We start from the raw sequence: 19,030 nt of genomic DNA on the forward strand, positions 1-19,030 counted from the left end.
ATTCCGGGAAGACTTCCATCGCATGGCTGGGGTAAATAGGAAGAGAGCTGTATAGATTATCAGGTTATTTTCTGCAGCGGATAATTATAAATCCTACTTCATAATTTTGCCCATAGTCATTAAAAACTGAATAACTGAGAAGAATTCCCTCAACCTTACACTGCAAAAATCTATGGAAGGTGTCTTTTGTTATTTCACACTGAGTGAACAAAATCTCAATGCCATCCACATATTCAGTGAGTCCCTGTTTTTCAAAAATAAAGTAACATGTCTGAAGTAATAGGAAAACCATGAAGCAAGACCTGATCAGGGCTACATGGAAGACAGATAATGGGCATGGGAATATATGGCTTCTTGAAATAATTTCTGCTCTCCTGGTTTGTTATATGAATTGGATCCTAACTACCTTTGAAGGCAATTTAGTGGTTCCCAACCATTCATTTTCTTTCCCTGTTAATGCCATATAAGTGTCAATGTATTATAAAACACCTGCTGAGATGAGAAGTATCAGCGTGGGAAAATACTTGCACATTTGGTAGCTGGACTGTAATGTTAGTGCCTGATATTTCTCTCATCCCATTGGACTTAATTTGCACAAGTTTATGAAAATTGAGAGTTGAAATATATTCTATATCAAAGAAAATTCTTGAATTCCTGTCTCTTGAGGATTAATTCTTCCCTGACTGTACATCACAGGGCTAATTTGGGGTATAATTAATATCTGTGAGATGGTTTAATAGGATGCTGATTAATGTCTGAAAGCAATAATAAAATTAAATTAACTGAAATAAATTCTGCCACTTGCAAAGACAATTAAAATTAAAACAGAATTCATGATATCTTTGACTGAAAAGATACTATGCAGTTATGAGAGATACTCTGACTCATTTTGAGGCAATTTGTGGGGAAAAAATAATTGCTGTTGTAGCTTTGTCTGCTAAACTACTTCCCCACCTGATTTAATAAAATAATTTTAGATTGTTTCCAAACTGAAAACATAGTGAAAACTGAAACAATGTTTTCCTGGGCAGCTATAAATCAGGCTTCTACAAAATCCTGAGTTGCCAAAGATAGCATATAGCAGCTTCTTCACCTAGCCAAGTAATGCAAGAGAAAATCAGCTGAATAATGTAAGTATTCAGCAGAGATTCACAGGTGTCTCCTCTGGGAAAGGTTCTTGAGGGTGGACATTTCATTAAAATGCTACTTTTCTTGCCCAGCATAACATTAACTATAATTCACCCAGGGCAGAACACATTTTCCATAGCTGTGGAAGCTATTTATAATCCAATTCTGCAATGAAGCAGCAATGGACAAAACCTTTTCCCTTTAGGAGCAGAAATTTACATGGCATAAGGGAATATAGCTTATTGTTGATACACAAAACAAGCAGTTTTTCTTTCTTAATTATTCAGCGAGATATCACTTCTATGGAGCATCAGCACCTGTTGTTCAAGAAGATTTTTAGGGAAAAAACCTAACAATGCAGAGAATGCACTACTTTAAAGATCTTTCTTGTACTGAGTCAGGATAAAGAAATGTCACCTGCAGTAGCGGAAGGGATCACAGATCTGGATATTTCTGCTCTGAGGTTGAAGATCACTGAAGTGAGGAGAATCAGTGCAAAACCTGCACAATACCACTTAAATCTTACTTAAAACCTCATTTCACCCTCAGTGACTGCATAGCCTCAAAAATGTATGGAAATCTGTGCAGTTCACATAGTCTTACTAAATGCACTTTCGCAGACCAAGTGCACGTCATTCTGTGCTTGACTGTGTGTTTCTTGCTCTTTGACCCAAAAGAAACTTAGACACTCTTTCACAGAGTACAAGACACCTGGGTACTCCTCTTCATGTCATGCCAATGTCTTTTTTCAAGCCTTACTTTAAGGGATGTGACTTTGATGCAGTAAGAAGAAAAAATAAAAAAGAAATAGTTATTCAGAAGTGCTAAATTTATCCACTGATCATTTATCCACTGATCTTAAAAAGCTTTATCAGATTACCTGCATTAAAATTATTTAATGGGTTAAAAAAATTAAAAATGCAAAACATTGAAAGAATTTATTTCTCTTCCATATGTAGGGAATGAATGGCGAATGGCAGCTATGTGTATTGGTTACAATATTGGTTAGTCAAATGGCTATTTCAGAGCTTATTCAGTTTCAAATAAATATGTGTAAGTATTCTTTTATACATGGATACCTAGGAAAAACATTCTGTTGTGGAACATTATGAACAGTCAATAAAGGTCAAAATTTGAAGATCCAACAAAAAAAAAATAAATCAAACCATAAAATATTATTCCACAAACAAAAGCATTACAGACAATCCAACTGACCTATCTTTGTATGCATTATCTTGAGGAGGGCCACACATTACCCAAATGCTGAAATTAATTCCCTTCAATTTTAAGTTAAAATTGAATTAAGTTTAATTAACTTAAACTTCAGGGCTGCTAATAAGAAAACAGAAGAAAAAAATGTGTGATAAAACCAGTAGCAATTAAATTCCAACTAAATTTATCACACCCCACTGAACTTTTTTTACAAAAGTAGTCCTCTACCAGCCTAGTTTCTACTGAGACAGCAAAATAATTCCAGGTAGGAATTTACTCACCTATTCTTAATCAGACAGTAGGGCTATCTCTATTTATTATAGTAGTTGTACTGCCTAAATGGCATTACTGTCTTCCAGCTTTTCTTGATATAAGGGCCTGAATGTGGCTGTCACCAATTACACCTAGATGTTGTATATTTACCCCACTTTGGCTTGCACACAAGACAACTTTCTGCTACTAACAGCTCTAAACTCTCTGAATTCCATATTTGAAGTAAATTCACTATTTCACCAACTAAAACAAAACTATGCTTGAGTTTTGAACCCCTGAGAATGCTGTCTCCATTTCATGTAAATAGTGCAACTATACCTGGAAGATGTCCATATAATTTCAAGCTTTAAAAACTTATGAAATGTACCATACCAATCTGTCACAGTTTTATTTAAAGTCATTAAACACATTGCCAAAGCCTTGCTTTTGCTGTCTTGGCAAATCCTTTAAATTACACTGCATTCCAATCAAGCATTTCAAATGGCATCACAGAAACTTCCTGCATACATAAATTTTGCTGAGTGACAATCAATGGCAAGTCAAAAACTCTCCAAAACAACTGTCTGAAGATACACACTCCAATGAGTAGTGATGTGGATTTGGAATCTCATATATTCAGCTGAAACGTAAGAGTATGCAGATGACACTTTAGTCTTAAAATATGTATCTAGTTTCTCATGTGTAAAACCTAATGTCAGCGTATTCTGTAACATGAAGCAAGTTTTTTCATTCTTAAGAAGCATTCTGTATGACAGTGGTACAGTATCTTTGGTTAACAGAAATTGCAAAATTCTAATTATTCTGAAATCTGCAGGGGAAAAAAAAAATTATTCCAGTATGTAGCAAGTACTGAAGAATCAGATTTACTGGAGTTTATTTTTATTATTTATATTTTTGTTATTTATAAGAGCAGGCATCTCAGACTGCTTGAAATACCTATTCTCTTTTGGTCTAGTAAGTTAGACTTAACAGAGACTTTAGAATTATGCACACTGAGACAAGGAAATTCAACTTCCCCTACTTACGAAGAATATAGGGAATAGATCAGCAGACTCAGAAATGACAGCTGCTTTGTGAATTCTCAGATGAAGTAAGAAAAAACAACTCTTCCCCCCCCTCCAAAAAAAAAAAAAAAAAAAAAAAAAAAGAAAAAACCACGAAAAAAAAAAACCAACACAAAAACCACTCCAACAAAGAAAAAAAAGTAGAGAAAATTAACTCTCCTGCTCTCCAACAATAAATCAATGATGAAAGGAGATGGTTAAGGTTCTCAGGACTTCTGTCTCACTTCCTTGGTGACCAGTGACCAGTGCTACCACAAACTGGGGGAGAGCTGGACCCTGCTAGATCTGGATTTGTCATTATATATAAATATTGCTCTGAATTAAGACAAATTCAGGAACTGTGTCCACCTTTTGCTGATATTATACCAAAGAATGAAGTTTACCATCACAAAATATAAAGATGAGCTGTCTGTAGATTATACATGTACAAACATTGATATTCTGGATTTTTAACTCAGAAAGCTTTCCATTATTTTGTTTCCATTCTCAGCTGGTGTATAATCTACTCATCTGCCACATTTTAAACAGCGTTAGTTACAAGCCAAAATCTCAGCTAAGCAAGTTATGTATTGGCTAGAACAATAACATAGTGATTTCTTCAAAATCATTAATAATGCAGCAAAAAGAAAGGCCAGCTGCATTCAAATTATTTACTGAAATAAGTAGATGAAAGTCTGCATTACTAAGTGTGAAAGCTGTATCTTTTAAGAAATGCTTTTATGAAGCTATTTGGCATGCTTACATGTTTTTAAATAAAAAAAAAGGTCCTGCAACTGAGGCAGTTTTCACTTACTAGTTAAGATTTTTCCTATCCAAGAAAGAATTGCTTGTTTCAGAATTATACTTTTATATTTATATAATTTTTATATACATATATATATTATATATTAACATATTATTATAGATTAATATTACTTATTAATATATATACTTATATATATATTCATTGTCATATTCTTAAAATAATATGATCTTGGATGAAGGAGTTTTTGAAAGATTTTGAAATTATACACTGTGCTGAGTTCAGCAGTCCCATGAATCCTTAAAAAAATATTTCTTGCCCATGAGTCCCAATTACCTTATTCATCAGCTTTTACTCCATGATTCAGTATGGCTAATAATGGATGAAATGACAAGAAAAATAATCAAAGCTCTAATGAAAAAAAGAAGTGTTTAAATATTATTCTAATAGATTATTTCCTAAACTGACTTGCCTAGCTATTAATTCAAATTAAAAACATTTTATCCTTTTGCCACTGATTTTTTAATGAGTTACAGAAAATTAGAAACAAAAACTAGTGATTACCTCTCTTCTTTCCTCATTGTAGCACCTGTGACTCCTGCCATAGAATGTTTTTATTCAGTGCATCCCAAAGCCTCAAGATCAAACACTTCTATGCTTAAAGAGTTTGGTAATGTGAAGCTGGTTTACTGACCTCTAAAACCAACTAGATCAGATGAGAACATCTCTGGGTTGAAAACCTTATGCAAAGTGGACTACAGTTTACCAGATGCAAAGCTGTGCCCATGAATGATATCCACAGTCTCTTCAATGTGAATTGCCAAATTCTTCAAGGACCTACTTAAATTAGAGTGTGTGAAAACTACCATATCAGCTCAAGTATTCAGTGAGCAGCTTGCTCACAGCTGCTTTGTGGCAGATTTGTCCCTGTCAAAACAAAATAACAGAAGATAAAATTTTTGGTTCTATAACAGCAGCAGAAGAAAGTGAATGGAAATTACAGTATTTGGACTTGAGCAGCTGGGTGCAGCCTATCTCTTCCCTTATTGTAGTTTGATAACTGTATATCTAATAGCATAAATGCAAAGAAACACTGTAATGACAAGGTGTGAGGAGAATAAGGAACCTCTGCATAGAGTTTGTCTAAAAACTTAATGAAAGCAACTTTTGCTTAATTTGAATTTGCTTAATTTTGTTTAGTTTGAAGTCTGGTACTGTTTTAATCCTTGATCATAACAAAGATAGGAAACAATTTGGTATTAGGATTTAAAAAACATTTCTTTCTCTGAACATAACAGATTTGGAGTCACATCAGTTGTTCTAGCTGAACTGTAGAACTTCTACAGACTGCTGAGGTATACTTTCATTTGGAGTATCCTCTACAAAAAAGTCAAACAGAGGTTTTTATAAGGGTTTATCAAGGAATTCACTCAGAGGCCACATGACTATGTTAGTTATATAAACCACAAAATCTTGAATAGATACCAAGGTATTGAGATGTATAATACTCTTTATACACTCTACCTCATATTCTCCCACTTTTGAGCATGTTCCTATATTGTCAGATAACTGTGATTTCAGATGCATTACAGAAGTCTTATTTCCAAAATGAAGGTGTCATAATAATATTAGTTATTCATTAGCATGTGATCCTGTAAAATGTTCTCTGAAAGTTTTTCTCTGTTCCTTTTATTTTATTTCTGAGACTGAAAGGAAGAAAATATTTACATTATTTTCTTGATACAAAATAGGAAATTCAGAGTCCTGTGCTCTGCCATTCCTTTGTGCATTCCTTTGCCTTGTAGAAAACGTCACTGCACATTGCAAAGAAACTTCTGTATTGTACAAGAGCGTGGCAGTGCTGCCTGGCAAATACACTTGGCCCCGTTCTTTTCTGTCTTCATTGCTTTTCTATGAGCAATATTTATCTTCAAATGTTACAAAGCCTCAAATTCTGACTTCTAAATAAAATATAAAATTCAAGCGAGGAGACAGTGATCTACAATTAGGCCTATGTTAAAACACAGTTCTATAAGACAGTGCTTGTCATCACTAAAAATCCTGCAACAATGTTAATATTACTACTAAATAGCATTACAACATTTATAATAGGAATTGAATTTTCTGTAATATTCACTAATATAGCAAGATAATGTTGTTACTACTGACAAACTTTTAATTCCCTGCATAGAATAATACTACATTTTTAGTATCCAAGAAAAAAAATATTTATTAAGTCCTCAGTTTAACTCTCATTTAAAACTGATAACAAACGTTAGCCTAAACTATAATCCTGCCTTGGAGATACTTGAAACACAGTACATACTCATCCAGGGCATCATGTGCTAAAATTAAGTTTATTTTCTCCCTATTTCAGGCCCTCTCTATAACTTAGAGCAGAAGGAAAATTTCACTTTCAATGGCTTTTGTAATCTGTAATATGAGTTGCTGATTCCCACCTCAGAATTTCTCCTGACCTCTCACATGAAATAACACCAACTGAAACACAAGAAATATCTTTTACAGGCACATAGTTAATTCTTTCTGTAGGGGACTAACAAAGAGAAGACTCATCCAGGCTTCATTAATTTATTCATTTCTACTCCAGAATAATTTCATATTAGGCACATACTTAAGGGCTGCCATTGCAACCCATTGTTTCAGATACTTTTGGGTCTTTAGATTCCTTTCTGGATTCAGATACCTAAAAAGAGGGCTGCCTTCAGCCAAATAGAGTATTTTGCCACTTTCAACCAAAGATCCAAGGAAAGCACTTCTGATTAAAGATGTTTTATGATCTATAGTTTGTCAAAGGCAGTCAGAAAGATGAAAGAATCAGAAAGAAATGGCATTAAACAAGAAGCAGACACTGGAGTCTCCTTCAGTAATATGACCCTAGAGAAAAGAGAGAGTCTGGGGGATAAGTTGAAACAACAGGATGTTAGAGCAAAAGAGGAAATAAGCTGTACACAAAAGATCAGAAAAACAAGTCTTGGTATGTTCTCAGTAAGATTGTGTCAGTTTTTCCAGTTTTCATTCCTTACTTTAACAACTGTGTGTCTGGTATTTTGGTTCAATTTTCACTTCCTGTCCATGGCATACTTTTTTCCCTGAATCTTTCCCAATATTCTGAATTAGAAATACACAACCACTATTACATAGTCTGCAAATGGATAACTACTGGCTTAATTCTGCTTCCTTGACACAACCAGTTAACAGTGTCTTAACACCATCTCCAGATTACCAGCCAACCCTGTGCTCAAAATATCCTAGTATCTTCAAGACTCCATCATTTTCATTGTCCTGCATCCATCCTAATCTCTATTTTCCTGTTGCTAACACACAGCTGCCAGCCAAGTCTGTTCTTGCACTTGTGATTGCAATTTTTAAAATTAAAAGAAATACTGCAACATATTATCTAATGAAATTCCAGGAATCTAATGAAAAAGGTTTAGTAATTCAGCAAATATATCCTGCCATGCATTTGTTTGATAAGTTGGGAAAAAAAAAGCTAACATTCCTGTAGTTCATCTCTGATGTACTGAATCATCATCAGTGCAGACTGATAATGGAAGTTCCATTCCTTCTAATTCATCCATTTCTCATGCATGGTAAGGTTTATGAGGCTCCTGACTTTAAACTCTCAAGTTTAATCTGGAGGAACACAATAAACTTCTTATTTTTTTCAAGTTATAAAAAAAAAAATTAAAAACAAGATAAATTTGGGCCCCAGGGAATTAATAATGAACTGTTTTTTCCTCCTATGTTAGTAATACGCAAGGTTTAGTATGAGATAATCAAGTCATTTGAGTATAAAAATGAATAAAATTTGCCAACTTCTTTTATTAAAATATTACTTAATAATGAAAGAAACATATAATAATTTGTTAACTGAAAACTGTGAGCTAGTGTCAGTACCTTAACACATACTTCATGCTGATGAATATATCAGACAGGAAAAAAAACCAGGATGTATTTGACTCTTTTGCAGTTCAGTAATTAAAATATAGATGCCTAAAGAAGGTACTTCAATTCATTTAATCACATGTTTTACAAATTCAGCACTGCAGCATTTGTTTTCCGTGGTCTGGTAAAATACTATTTAGGACTCTAATTTTAAACCTTTTTTTAAAATATATTATATGGATATTTAAAGGAGCGTATTTAATATTTAGGATTACTCACTGAAGGTGTAATTAGATACTTGAATAATTTGTCTTCCAGTATGGCATACCCATTTAAAGGTATAAAAACTTATTCTTAACAAAAAAAGAGAACAGCTATTGTATCCACCTGAAAAATTAAGTAAAACAATGGGTTTGAATTTGATGCATGAGATTCAAATTTTGCAAACAATTATGCTGTCAACAAAGTTCACAAATGCATCATATCAGAAGAAACCCAGAACTCTGAGTTTAATAGCAGTTTTGTCCCTGCAGCTCTCTGACCCATATAGACATGTTCTGATCAGTAATATCCAAGTTACTAACATCACAAAGTCCCTGACTCATTTGCATCAGTGTGACCAGATTGCCAGCACACGTCTTTAATAAGGAGTCATGGAATGATGAAGTTTTGATTATAAAATTTTATTTTGTTCTTACACCTCTGGCCAGGATTCGTGTTTGAGCCTAAAATTTCTCATTGAAAATACTTTTAGAGAAATTATGTAGCTGGTGGCTGCAGACATTCTTACAATAAGTATGGGCTGTACAAGAAATAATTATAAACACCATGAGGTCTCACAAAGGTGGTAAAATACATTCATCACAGTCACTGTGCATGTATACACCAATCACAAGTTGTATAAGGTCTTTATCACAGGAGGCCCATCCAGCCTCACAATAATGAACTGCACAAGTGATACGTTATTTATTATATTAATTATTAATATTTGTCTGTCTCTTGCTTTCATACTAGTCTTAGTTGCATGGGTGATAGAACTGTTTATTTTGAGTTCAAAGAGAATACTTTAAAGTGTTTTTGAAAACTATTTTCATATTAAACGTATACTCAAAGTTTCACAAATTAACAAATTAAGCACAAGACACTTAAGGAGCTTACTCAGGATTTTTTTTTGTTTATGAGCATGCCATGTACTACAAGTAGAGACATAATGGGGCACTGAGTACAGAGCAAGAAATCCAACACTCCTGAAGGCTGTTCCCTGCCTCAATACTTCAGTGTAAAGCTCTCAAGCAAGCTTTTGGAACAAAAATCACTCAGGAAAGAACTTCTGAGATCAGCCTATGTCTACAGAGGTTAGTGTATGTGCAGTTTAGCCAGTCCTTCATATCCATCTAGGTCAGTGTTTATTGCAAAGTATACTTCTAGCACTACAAACTCTGCCTTAGCACATTCCAATCTCATGTAAGAAGCTCTCAAAAAAAAACCAAACACCAAGATTGCCTTAAAGTTGTATCTTTTTTCCAAGCATGGCCTTGGAGATAGTTTCAGTCTTGGAAATTCAGAGCCATGACGAAAAAAATATTCTCAAGTATGGTATGTGATCTAAACATAATTTTTTCAGCAAGATACTCTTAGGCAGACATTTTTCTGACAAACCAACCATCTCTAGTGATACTACTCAGGAAGCTGGGAATGTCATAAGATTGCTCTCCCATTTGATAAAAAACAATGAAAAAAATCCAACATCAAACAAAATAACCATTAAAAATAAACTCACACTTTCCCACTAAGTTTCTTTGATTTTTCTAGGACAAAAACATCCTTTTTTTTACCTGAATAAAACTGACGAGTAACCTCATTTGTTTTCACTCACCTCCTGAAGCCACCAGTTATTGTAACTAGAGCATCTGGTAGAAAGGTACACACTGCTTTCTTGACAATCAAGCTTACTGCATCTGCTTCTGCCTTAGATACACAGCTAACAAGGTCCTCATAGTAGAGAAACCCTGGAAATCAAAGACAAAAAGCGCTGATCACTCTGTGGAATTACTCAGTGTCATATAAGCCCCGTGAGAACTATACATCCCTCACCAAGCAGTTGAGATACACAAACTGTACCACAGGCAAGGGAATGCGATCTAACATTGATTAAGAAATGCTTGATCTTGAACCTGAAATGAAAATTTAGTTCAGGACAGGTTGTAGAAAAACATACATTTTGATTTAACCTCTTCAGGGTGTTTTTTCTTCCATACCACCATTCCTGGAGTCATCCTCTTCCCTGTGGTTTTAGGGATTGCAGGCAAGAGACAGCCTCTTGATTCCATCATATTTTTCTGCATAGTTTATACATACTTTTGTTGTCACGATTTTTTTAGAAATTGAAACAGCATTTGCTATGTGAAACAACATAGCAGTCAGGATAACTGCTCCACTTGCCAAGACCCTGAATATTTATAAATTTTTCTGACTTCCCCACCAGCTCCCATCAGTAGCATTTCTGCACATAACACTATGAAGGTTCTTTCCAGAAATGGTGATGTTCTACCCAAGTACAGGGATCAGAGGTATGTGAAATACCTCAGCTATCTTAGTGTCTGATCGCAGAGCTTGTCTCAAAGGAGCCCAGTCCTGCAACCTGCTTCACATTTCTGTGATATATTAAAGAAAAAAGGACAAAGGAGCTTGAGTGTGGTCAAGCAAGGAGTTCCAAGGTGATGCTAAGCTCATGGGTTTAATGCGAAAATATGTTTACATTCTTTTAATGTCATGCTATATAATCTCCTTTTCTTAATGTAACTGATCCCTTTGTTTAAATTAGTTCCTTTATTTAGGCAAATGGCACACACACAAGCAGTAATCTAGGGAGAAACAACATTATTCATTTGACCATATTTAACACTTTAAAATTAAGATGTGAAAGTTACTTTACAAGTACTTTATTAAAAACCTTGATTTATCACAAAAATAGTGCTTCCTTGAAGGAGGGACATCTCGCCTGAAAAATAGCTCTTGGCTTTCCCAATGTAATTTTTTCATGAACTGTGTAATAATGACCCATTAAATGTTTTTTATGTATGAGATTTTATTTGCTATCTGTGTTAGTAAATAAAATAAATATGCATATTTGTGTGTTTTGAAATATACAATTTTACATTAGCTCTGTTAGCCCAAAATATTACTTAAAGATAATAATTTAATGTCCACAAGAAACTGCAACAAGAAAATGGATGTATAAATGAACTTTTCCTCCTTCTCTGATTCTGTTAGCAAGTTCTTTGAGCACTGAGTTACAAATTCTCATAACAATTTCTCCTTACCTGCTTTCTGCATTTTTGACAGCTTCAGGGTCTTGAGTGCTTTTACCTCTTCCAGAGTTCGTAAACCCATTCTGTACCATTTCTCAGATGTCTTCACTCCTACTCCAAACACTGAAGTAAATTGCTAAAGTCAGTTGAAAAAACCACATTTTAGTGTTGTGAAGGAGCAGTAAATTAAACATAGCTAGGTAACAATAAGGTTTCACAGGAAAAATACTGTGTATATTTTATCCTATATTGAAGATAAATGATACAAACATAGAGTCACCTTCCTCTCTTTGCATAGTTACATTGAACAGACAATTGATTTTATACAACAACGGTTGTCATTAAAGGGAAATCTAAAAAATACAGTAGTAGCCCCAGTATCTCTATGTGATTTACCTAACTGGACAATTTCAACTAAGCTTTAAATAAGGATAGATTTCTTTATCTTCAGTGCGTTTCTTATAAGAAATAAAAACAACAATGTTAAGTAACTGGATTCCCTTACACCGATTTCATAGAACAAGAGATGTCCCAAGACAATCTTCCTAATTTGACTGTCATGATTTTGTATTACATGCACTGCCAGCACTCAGTCACACACATGATGTTGGTGTTGCAGCACTCCCAAGAGTTGGAACCAGGTGAAATTCTGCACCGAGGGCAATGGGTCTCAATGCTGCATGGAAACAGATGGTAACTACATAAGGACAACTAATATTTGCTTATACTCCATTCTAAAACAATTATGTTTGGAGGTCATGCCAAATACTGTTTTCCAAAATGATATTCAATCTCAAGCATGAAAGGTAAGCTTTGTTTGCTTGCATATTATGAACAGCCTTGCAATTCTTCAGTCCCCACAGGAGCCAGGATAAATTTCTATGCTTCCTATTTGAGGAAATGGCCAGAAGTTGCACCAGGGGAGGGTTTAGATTAGATTTTAGGAAGAATTTCTTTACTGAAAGAATAGTCAGGTGCTGGAATGGGCTGCCCAGGGCAGCAGTGCAGTCACCATCCCTGAAGGTATTAAAAAAACATCTAGATGTGGCACTTCAGGACATGCTGTAGTGGGCATGTTTTTTTCTGGGTTGATGATTGGACTTCGTGATCTTAAAGGTCTTTTCCAACTGTGACAATCCTGTGATTTTGCAAGTAAAAATTTCAATGTTTTTCCCACTGGGAAAAAAGAAAAACAACAAACAAAAAAACCAAAAAACAGCCAACCAAAACCAACAGTAACAAAAAAAAAAAAAAAACAAACAAACCAAAACCAAAAAAACAACAAAAAATCACAAAAATATCCAAACAAACAAAAAACAACCCAAAGCTACCAGTCTCTTAAGTTTTAGTATGGACATATTCCATTTATTCTGAAGTAATTTTGTATACTAACTTATTCCATGAAAGAATGTAGAGCAAAAATGTCACAGTTGTAAGCACTATTCAGTGGATCAATATCTCAGATAAACAGGGATATGAGAGCAAGAGAGGAAACTATGCCTGCCCAAAAGCACATTCTTTATGTTCAGTTTGTCAATATGTTTGGTTTGTCTTTATGTTCAGTTTGTTCAGTTTGCTTCAGAGCACTCAATAGCTTCTTTGTACTTTTAAAGAATTCAATGAGTAGCTATGCAATACATGAATATATGCTGCTGAATAACTGTTATTACATCTACAGCCTCTGAATTCCAACCATACTATCTTTATTTTGAGTTTGTATAATGAGATTAATAAATTAGAAAGAATTAGATAAAGAGAAGAATGAAGGTCTTGGATAACACTGAATTAGCCTACATTTTTAATATAATAAGTGAAATTACCTATTCTTTGTCTGCATCGTGGGTGTTTATGAAAGAATGTGATTTTTTAAAATACTCAGACTGTTATCCTGTTTTTGCTAGTGTTAAAAGATTTTCAAAAGTGTCTATTACTGGGTTTAGAATAATTCCAAGGGACTTAATTAATATTGGGCTAGAGAACTAAAGAAAATTATTTCTATACCACTGTTCAAATTATTAGGGAAAAAAACCCACATTTTTTTTTCAAACCCACCATTATTATTCAGTATATTTATAGCTGTCAACTTAGAGACACTGCCAAGAGTGCAGTGAGAGTAGCAGTTATCTCATTTACACAGTTGTGCACGCTCTTTCTCAGCTGGTGAAAGTGGATTATATGAACTTGTCCTCTGCAGCCTCCACTTCCATAGAGGCAAACTGACTGCATTGTTCTTGTAACCTACATGTAAAACAGACTTTGTAATGTATTTCAGTTGTTCAATAACTGTGGTACTGGGACCAGCACTTATGTTTTAAGTCCTGATGAGTGATTTGCAGCAGTTACTAGAACCGTGCTAAGTAGTAAAATTTATAAATTCAGTAATATTATGGGATTCTTCATAACTTCCTTAGAAACCCATAAAAAATTGTTGGGAAAAACTGGATACAGCCAATTTAGCCAAAATGATGAGACTGCTCAGCTAACAAGAGAGCCAGATAGGTTTGTTGTAATTTGACATGTGAAACAAGGAATAAAACATGTTTGAGGTAATCTGTCCTCTGAAAGGTTTTATTCTAATCTCCAAGAAATTTTCTTAAACCTTGAAACATTAATGGCTGATCCTTCACCTTTATACCTAGCCAAGTCTGGTTCCAGAATCCTGCTGTACATGTGAATCTACACCTCTTTGAGCAGGCAGCAACAACCATCACTGAAAACCTTTTCATACTTCTATTATTGATCAGAGAGAATGGAAGAGACTTTCGAAAGCTGAAGTAAAAGTTAGTAGACCATTAACCAGACCCATTCATTTTCCTGTCTAATTTCAGTTTTTCTGAAGACACAAATAAGATATTTTTAGAGATTAAAAATGCAGATAGAATTGAAAAAATATTATTCCAGTAGATATTTTTTCTGTTAGAACTTCAGTCTTTATGTGTTTTAGATTCCTTGTAACTATGAAGAAGTGTGACAATGCACTGAACCTACAATCTACCTAACATGTATCTTCAGTCCTCTTCCTTCTGTTTCACACAGAAGAATTAAAACAGACCTGAGTCATCCTCTTCACCTTGCATTTTCTTAATGCCAGAATGAGATGGTGTAGAGTTATGATGATAACCAGCTGGACAAAAAATAAACCAAATAGTGGGCTAAATTTATTGCAAAGAGTATGCATTACCTTACTTTTCAGGAAAAAGGGACTGTTTAGTTCAAACTTCAGAGCAACTCTGTATACATCTCAATAACTAGGAAGGTAACAGATTTCACCATTACTCCTTACGCTATCACAGTTTCTCTCCCTTTCTTTTTATACAAGACCTTTCTTTCTTTCTACATGATAGTGGATGTTTCTTTGTAATAAAATAGATGGTTATCTCTAAGCTACACTACAGAGAGAGGAAACTATGCAGTTTAAAATAGCAACATACCTCAAAATATTTACCTTAAATGATTTGTATCGTTCATCATTTAACACATCTCTAGCTCTAGAACTCTCTCCATCTTCTATAATCTCCTAAACAGAGGAAAATGTTACTTTAAAAAAACCATCAAAATGATGACAAGATTTAATGAAATCTAAAATAAAGTTTTATTAGCCTGCATAACCATGAACAGCACCTGTAGCAAGCACATTGTTTTACTCCATTAGGATCAAATCCTCCAATCCTTTTGGGGACAGAAAATTGCTGAAGAATAAAGGAGAAACTGGAACAACAGAATATATTTCACAGTACTTATTTACTCCTAAATTTAAAGCGAGAAAGCAGTTATTTATCCTAGGCTATCAATGACTTGTCCTGAAAATTGCATTTCATTTTTTGGTTGAGTTTATTTCTCTTAAAATTAAGAGCATTTTAAGAACAGATATATTTTTTCTTGAGCATACTGCTTCTTCACTCCTTCTGATAAAAACTAATAAACAAAACATCTCCATCAAGAAAACCTCCCAAATCCCTTCTGTGGGGTCATAACTGAACTTTCAGTCTTCAGGTAGTAGATGCTTCAGAGGCTACATTCTTAACTGGTGGAGTGAGGTAAATGAGGTGCCAGAATGCATCACAATACTCAGCAATGACCTCTCCAGATAGCTGAGACCCCCCCCGATAAGCTGCCTGCTGGAATAACAACACCCAAGATGTGGGGTCCTGGAAAGGCTAAGAATTAAAAACAGAAATGTAGGTACTACTCAAAGCTCCAGTAAGAATGTAAAGTTCATCTATCACATAGATAAAAGGCTCTGCTATAACTCATAGTCAGTTTTTAGCATTAAAGTACAAAAAATATTTCTAAAAAATGGTATTTCTAATAAAGCATTCAGGTGAGCAGAGTGATGTTGCCCAGAGCAGAAGTCACATGGACAAAACTATCAACAGTTAACCTATCACATACAAATCAGAAAAAGCATTTTAAAATTACATGCAAAATGAAAATGCATTATTTATTAATTTGAACTTATTCATTAGATACTTTCATTCCTATAGGCAGGTGTTCATGACAGAATCTCGTGTTACTGCATGTTACACGTTTCCAGAAGTCATTGCATTCTTAGTAACAAGGATAGTATAATGTTATTACAGGAAATACAGAAGGTTGTGTAAATACACACAGATTTCAGTGCTGCACTCTGCAACCTCTAAAAGTAGATCTGCAAAAGAACCAATTGACAGACAATTCAGAGCTATGTTACCTCAATGAGATCTCTGACTTGGACTCCCATGCAGGGCAACCCTTGTATATCTTTCATTCTGGTTACTGGAAATGGAAGAAATTTCAGCACAGAAGCTGCTCTCAGAAATTCTAAGCAGAATACTTCATTTTCTTTAAACTCGTAATTTTCAGCCATTATTTCAAAGGCATCCTGGGGGAAGGAGGAGGTGTACAAAAAAGTTAAAGGTTAAGAAAAGCTTCAGCTACTAAGTGTAGTCCAAAAAAAAATAAAACAAAACCCAAAACAAAACATCATAACCACTGAAAATTTTCCAGGTAACATTTAAAAAAAAGTATTTTAGAGGCAAACATAGGAAAATATTCTGATATGGAACAGTGCCAATATTTAAAATATTTTGTGAGATAGACTTTCCATGTTTTGTACAGGCCTAATAAGTCAGTGTGAAAGAGCACCGAAATTTTAAGAATTGTTCCCAGACTACTCTGATTACCTGACTACTAAGTACTGTGCAATTCAATTTCCATGCCATTTCACAAAGGACCTCTTGAAACAGAGAGTAGTTTAACAAGATGCTTGATCTGGAAGTTTCCACCAGTATTTACATTCAAGTAGCCCTTGGGCAAAAGAAATCAAAATTACGCTGGAGAATGCTCCTTTGAGAGAAAAACATTCTATTACAAAAACAGTGCACAAATTCTTGGCTTCCTTACAGCTATCTTTAAAGCTCTTGTAGTCCTCATTACAGGATTAATTCAACTGTTATTCTTTTTTTCTTCACATTTAAGATTGTTATTTGCTTGGTTGTTTATTTTTAATTTAATTACATACTTTGTACCTGAAGACAGGTCCACATTTTAGTTCCCCTTTAGGAAAAAGATAATGCACCAAAAAAAAGGGAAACTACCAAATTGTCATCTCAGGCACCATGGATTCATCCCAGTTTGCATATGGAAGAACAAATACAGCATACACAGAAATGCAATGCAAATACGTATTTTACAAATAGGGCGATAGGCTTCAGATGCTTACTCATCTGGAGTATTTTTTTTGTGGCTTAGTTTGTTTGGATTTTTAAATTCTCCCAGGTTCTCCTTCTATTTATTTGTCAGCTTCAAAGATTTTTTTCCTCCTATGCAACAAAATATGGTGCTTCTCACTTTAAGTGAGGCTTATATTTCTAGCCACAAATTCTGATTATTTTTGCTTTCTTTTTTCTCTCTTTATGATCTGTGCATTTGAATACTCAAGAAAGGAGGAAGGCAAGGAATTTTTTATTCTGCTTAAACCCATCAGAATTAATGCAGGAGAGAACCCATACAGGCAAATACATTGGCAGAAAACTGTTCTCAGAAGTACCTGCTCAGCAGTATTCAGACAGAGACTGCCAAAGTCATTTTCTTGATTAGGAAGCTCAGAAAGTCTAGGGATGTTTTTTCTCACTGCCAACGGGTGGCCTCTCATATGCACATTTAAATAGATGTATTCTGCACTGAATAATCATCCATCATGACAAATGCATCATACACCAGCACTACTGCTGCTTTAAAAAGGTATTAGCCCCATTCTACTAGCAGGAGGGCAGTTTTCAGAAAAGCTGTGTTACCACCATTAGTGAAAAAGACCATCACGTGTAGCGTTGTACTCAGAGACTGTTCAAAGTCAATGAGAAAATATTATCAAAGCTTTTTTATCATTCTAGTTGCATCTTTCAGCATTTTCTTGCCTTTGCAAAGTTTGTTTGGCTGTTTTATATAAACGATTAAATGTTATTGAATATTTATCATTCCTTGCACAAAACATTGCTTGCAAATGCTGTGATTAATTACAGATCTGTCTTTTTACATAAAACTGCTTCTGACATGTTTTTTTGTGATTAGAGATATTTCTGCTTAAAAAACAGAAAGCAACTGATCTCCAAGTGGACCTGCTGTCCACTGAATATTATAGTTTGCATAGAATCATATTCCAGCAGTGAAAAGCACATGAAACTTTTTAAGAAAAAGTTAGCAATCTGCTAGATCTCTAGTGAAACCTATTATGGTGATGTAAAAGGACAAGGTACTGACCCCTCCTTTACTCTAAACCTTCATATTTCTCATATTAAGCATCTTGCCATCTTTTTATCAATCACATCAATAATCAGAGTGCCTGTTTAAAAGGAAAATAAATTTCTAGAAATTTTCAACAGATCGGATTTTCATAACCTCCAAGGTATTCTCCAGGGGCTACACTAAATAAATCCTGGGCTGCTTTTTTAGTTTTCAGTTATTGCAAATATTCCATGTCTGAAATTGTGCAAAGTATATATTGGTGAGACTTGGGCTATGGAAAAATCTAGGAATGGAATGGTTTTCTAGTCTCAGATAGAAAAGTACACAAAGATTTGTTGATTTAGGAAAGAAATGGATGTACTAACAGCAGTTTTGAAGTTCATTTAATAGCTGGTATTTAAGACCTAAAAGATAAAATATTGCTAAGAAACCAACATTATCAGTAAGCATCTTGCACATGTAAAAATGCGTGTGCACACTGAATATTATAAATGCTAAAAATCATAACAGTGAAACCAATACAAAGAGCATGATTCTCAACAAAGAGATGAGAACAAGTCTCAGAAAATAATAATACTATGCTGGTTTGTGCGTGCTGAACAGCTAACACAATAACTTTCATCATCGATATCAGAGTCCATTCACATTCAGAAAAGCAAAAGATGTTAGTG

The 19,030-nt window shown here is 34.4% G+C and overlaps 1 protein-coding gene across 1 annotated transcript in view; it reads right to left on the reverse strand.

Moving 5' to 3' along the window:
• Window positions 1–19,030, reverse strand: part of DNTT (DNA nucleotidylexotransferase) — a 60,331-nt gene that overhangs the window by 27,241 nt on the left and 14,060 nt on the right. The window contains exons 4-7 of the mRNA XM_071748615.1: window positions 16,327–16,497; window positions 15,082–15,153; window positions 11,649–11,772; window positions 10,202–10,334 (exon numbers count right to left, since the gene is read on the reverse strand). Coding sequence (XP_071604716.1) covers window positions 10,202–10,334; window positions 11,649–11,772; window positions 15,082–15,153; window positions 16,327–16,497 — 500 coding nt within the window. The remainder of the gene's footprint in view (window positions 1–10,201; window positions 10,335–11,648; window positions 11,773–15,081; window positions 15,154–16,326; window positions 16,498–19,030) is intronic.

Source organism: Heliangelus exortis, chromosome 7 (genome assembly GCF_036169615.1).
Source record: "Heliangelus exortis chromosome 7, bHelExo1.hap1, whole genome shotgun sequence".
Lineage (NCBI taxonomy): Eukaryota > Metazoa > Chordata > Aves > Apodiformes > Trochilidae > Heliangelus > Heliangelus exortis.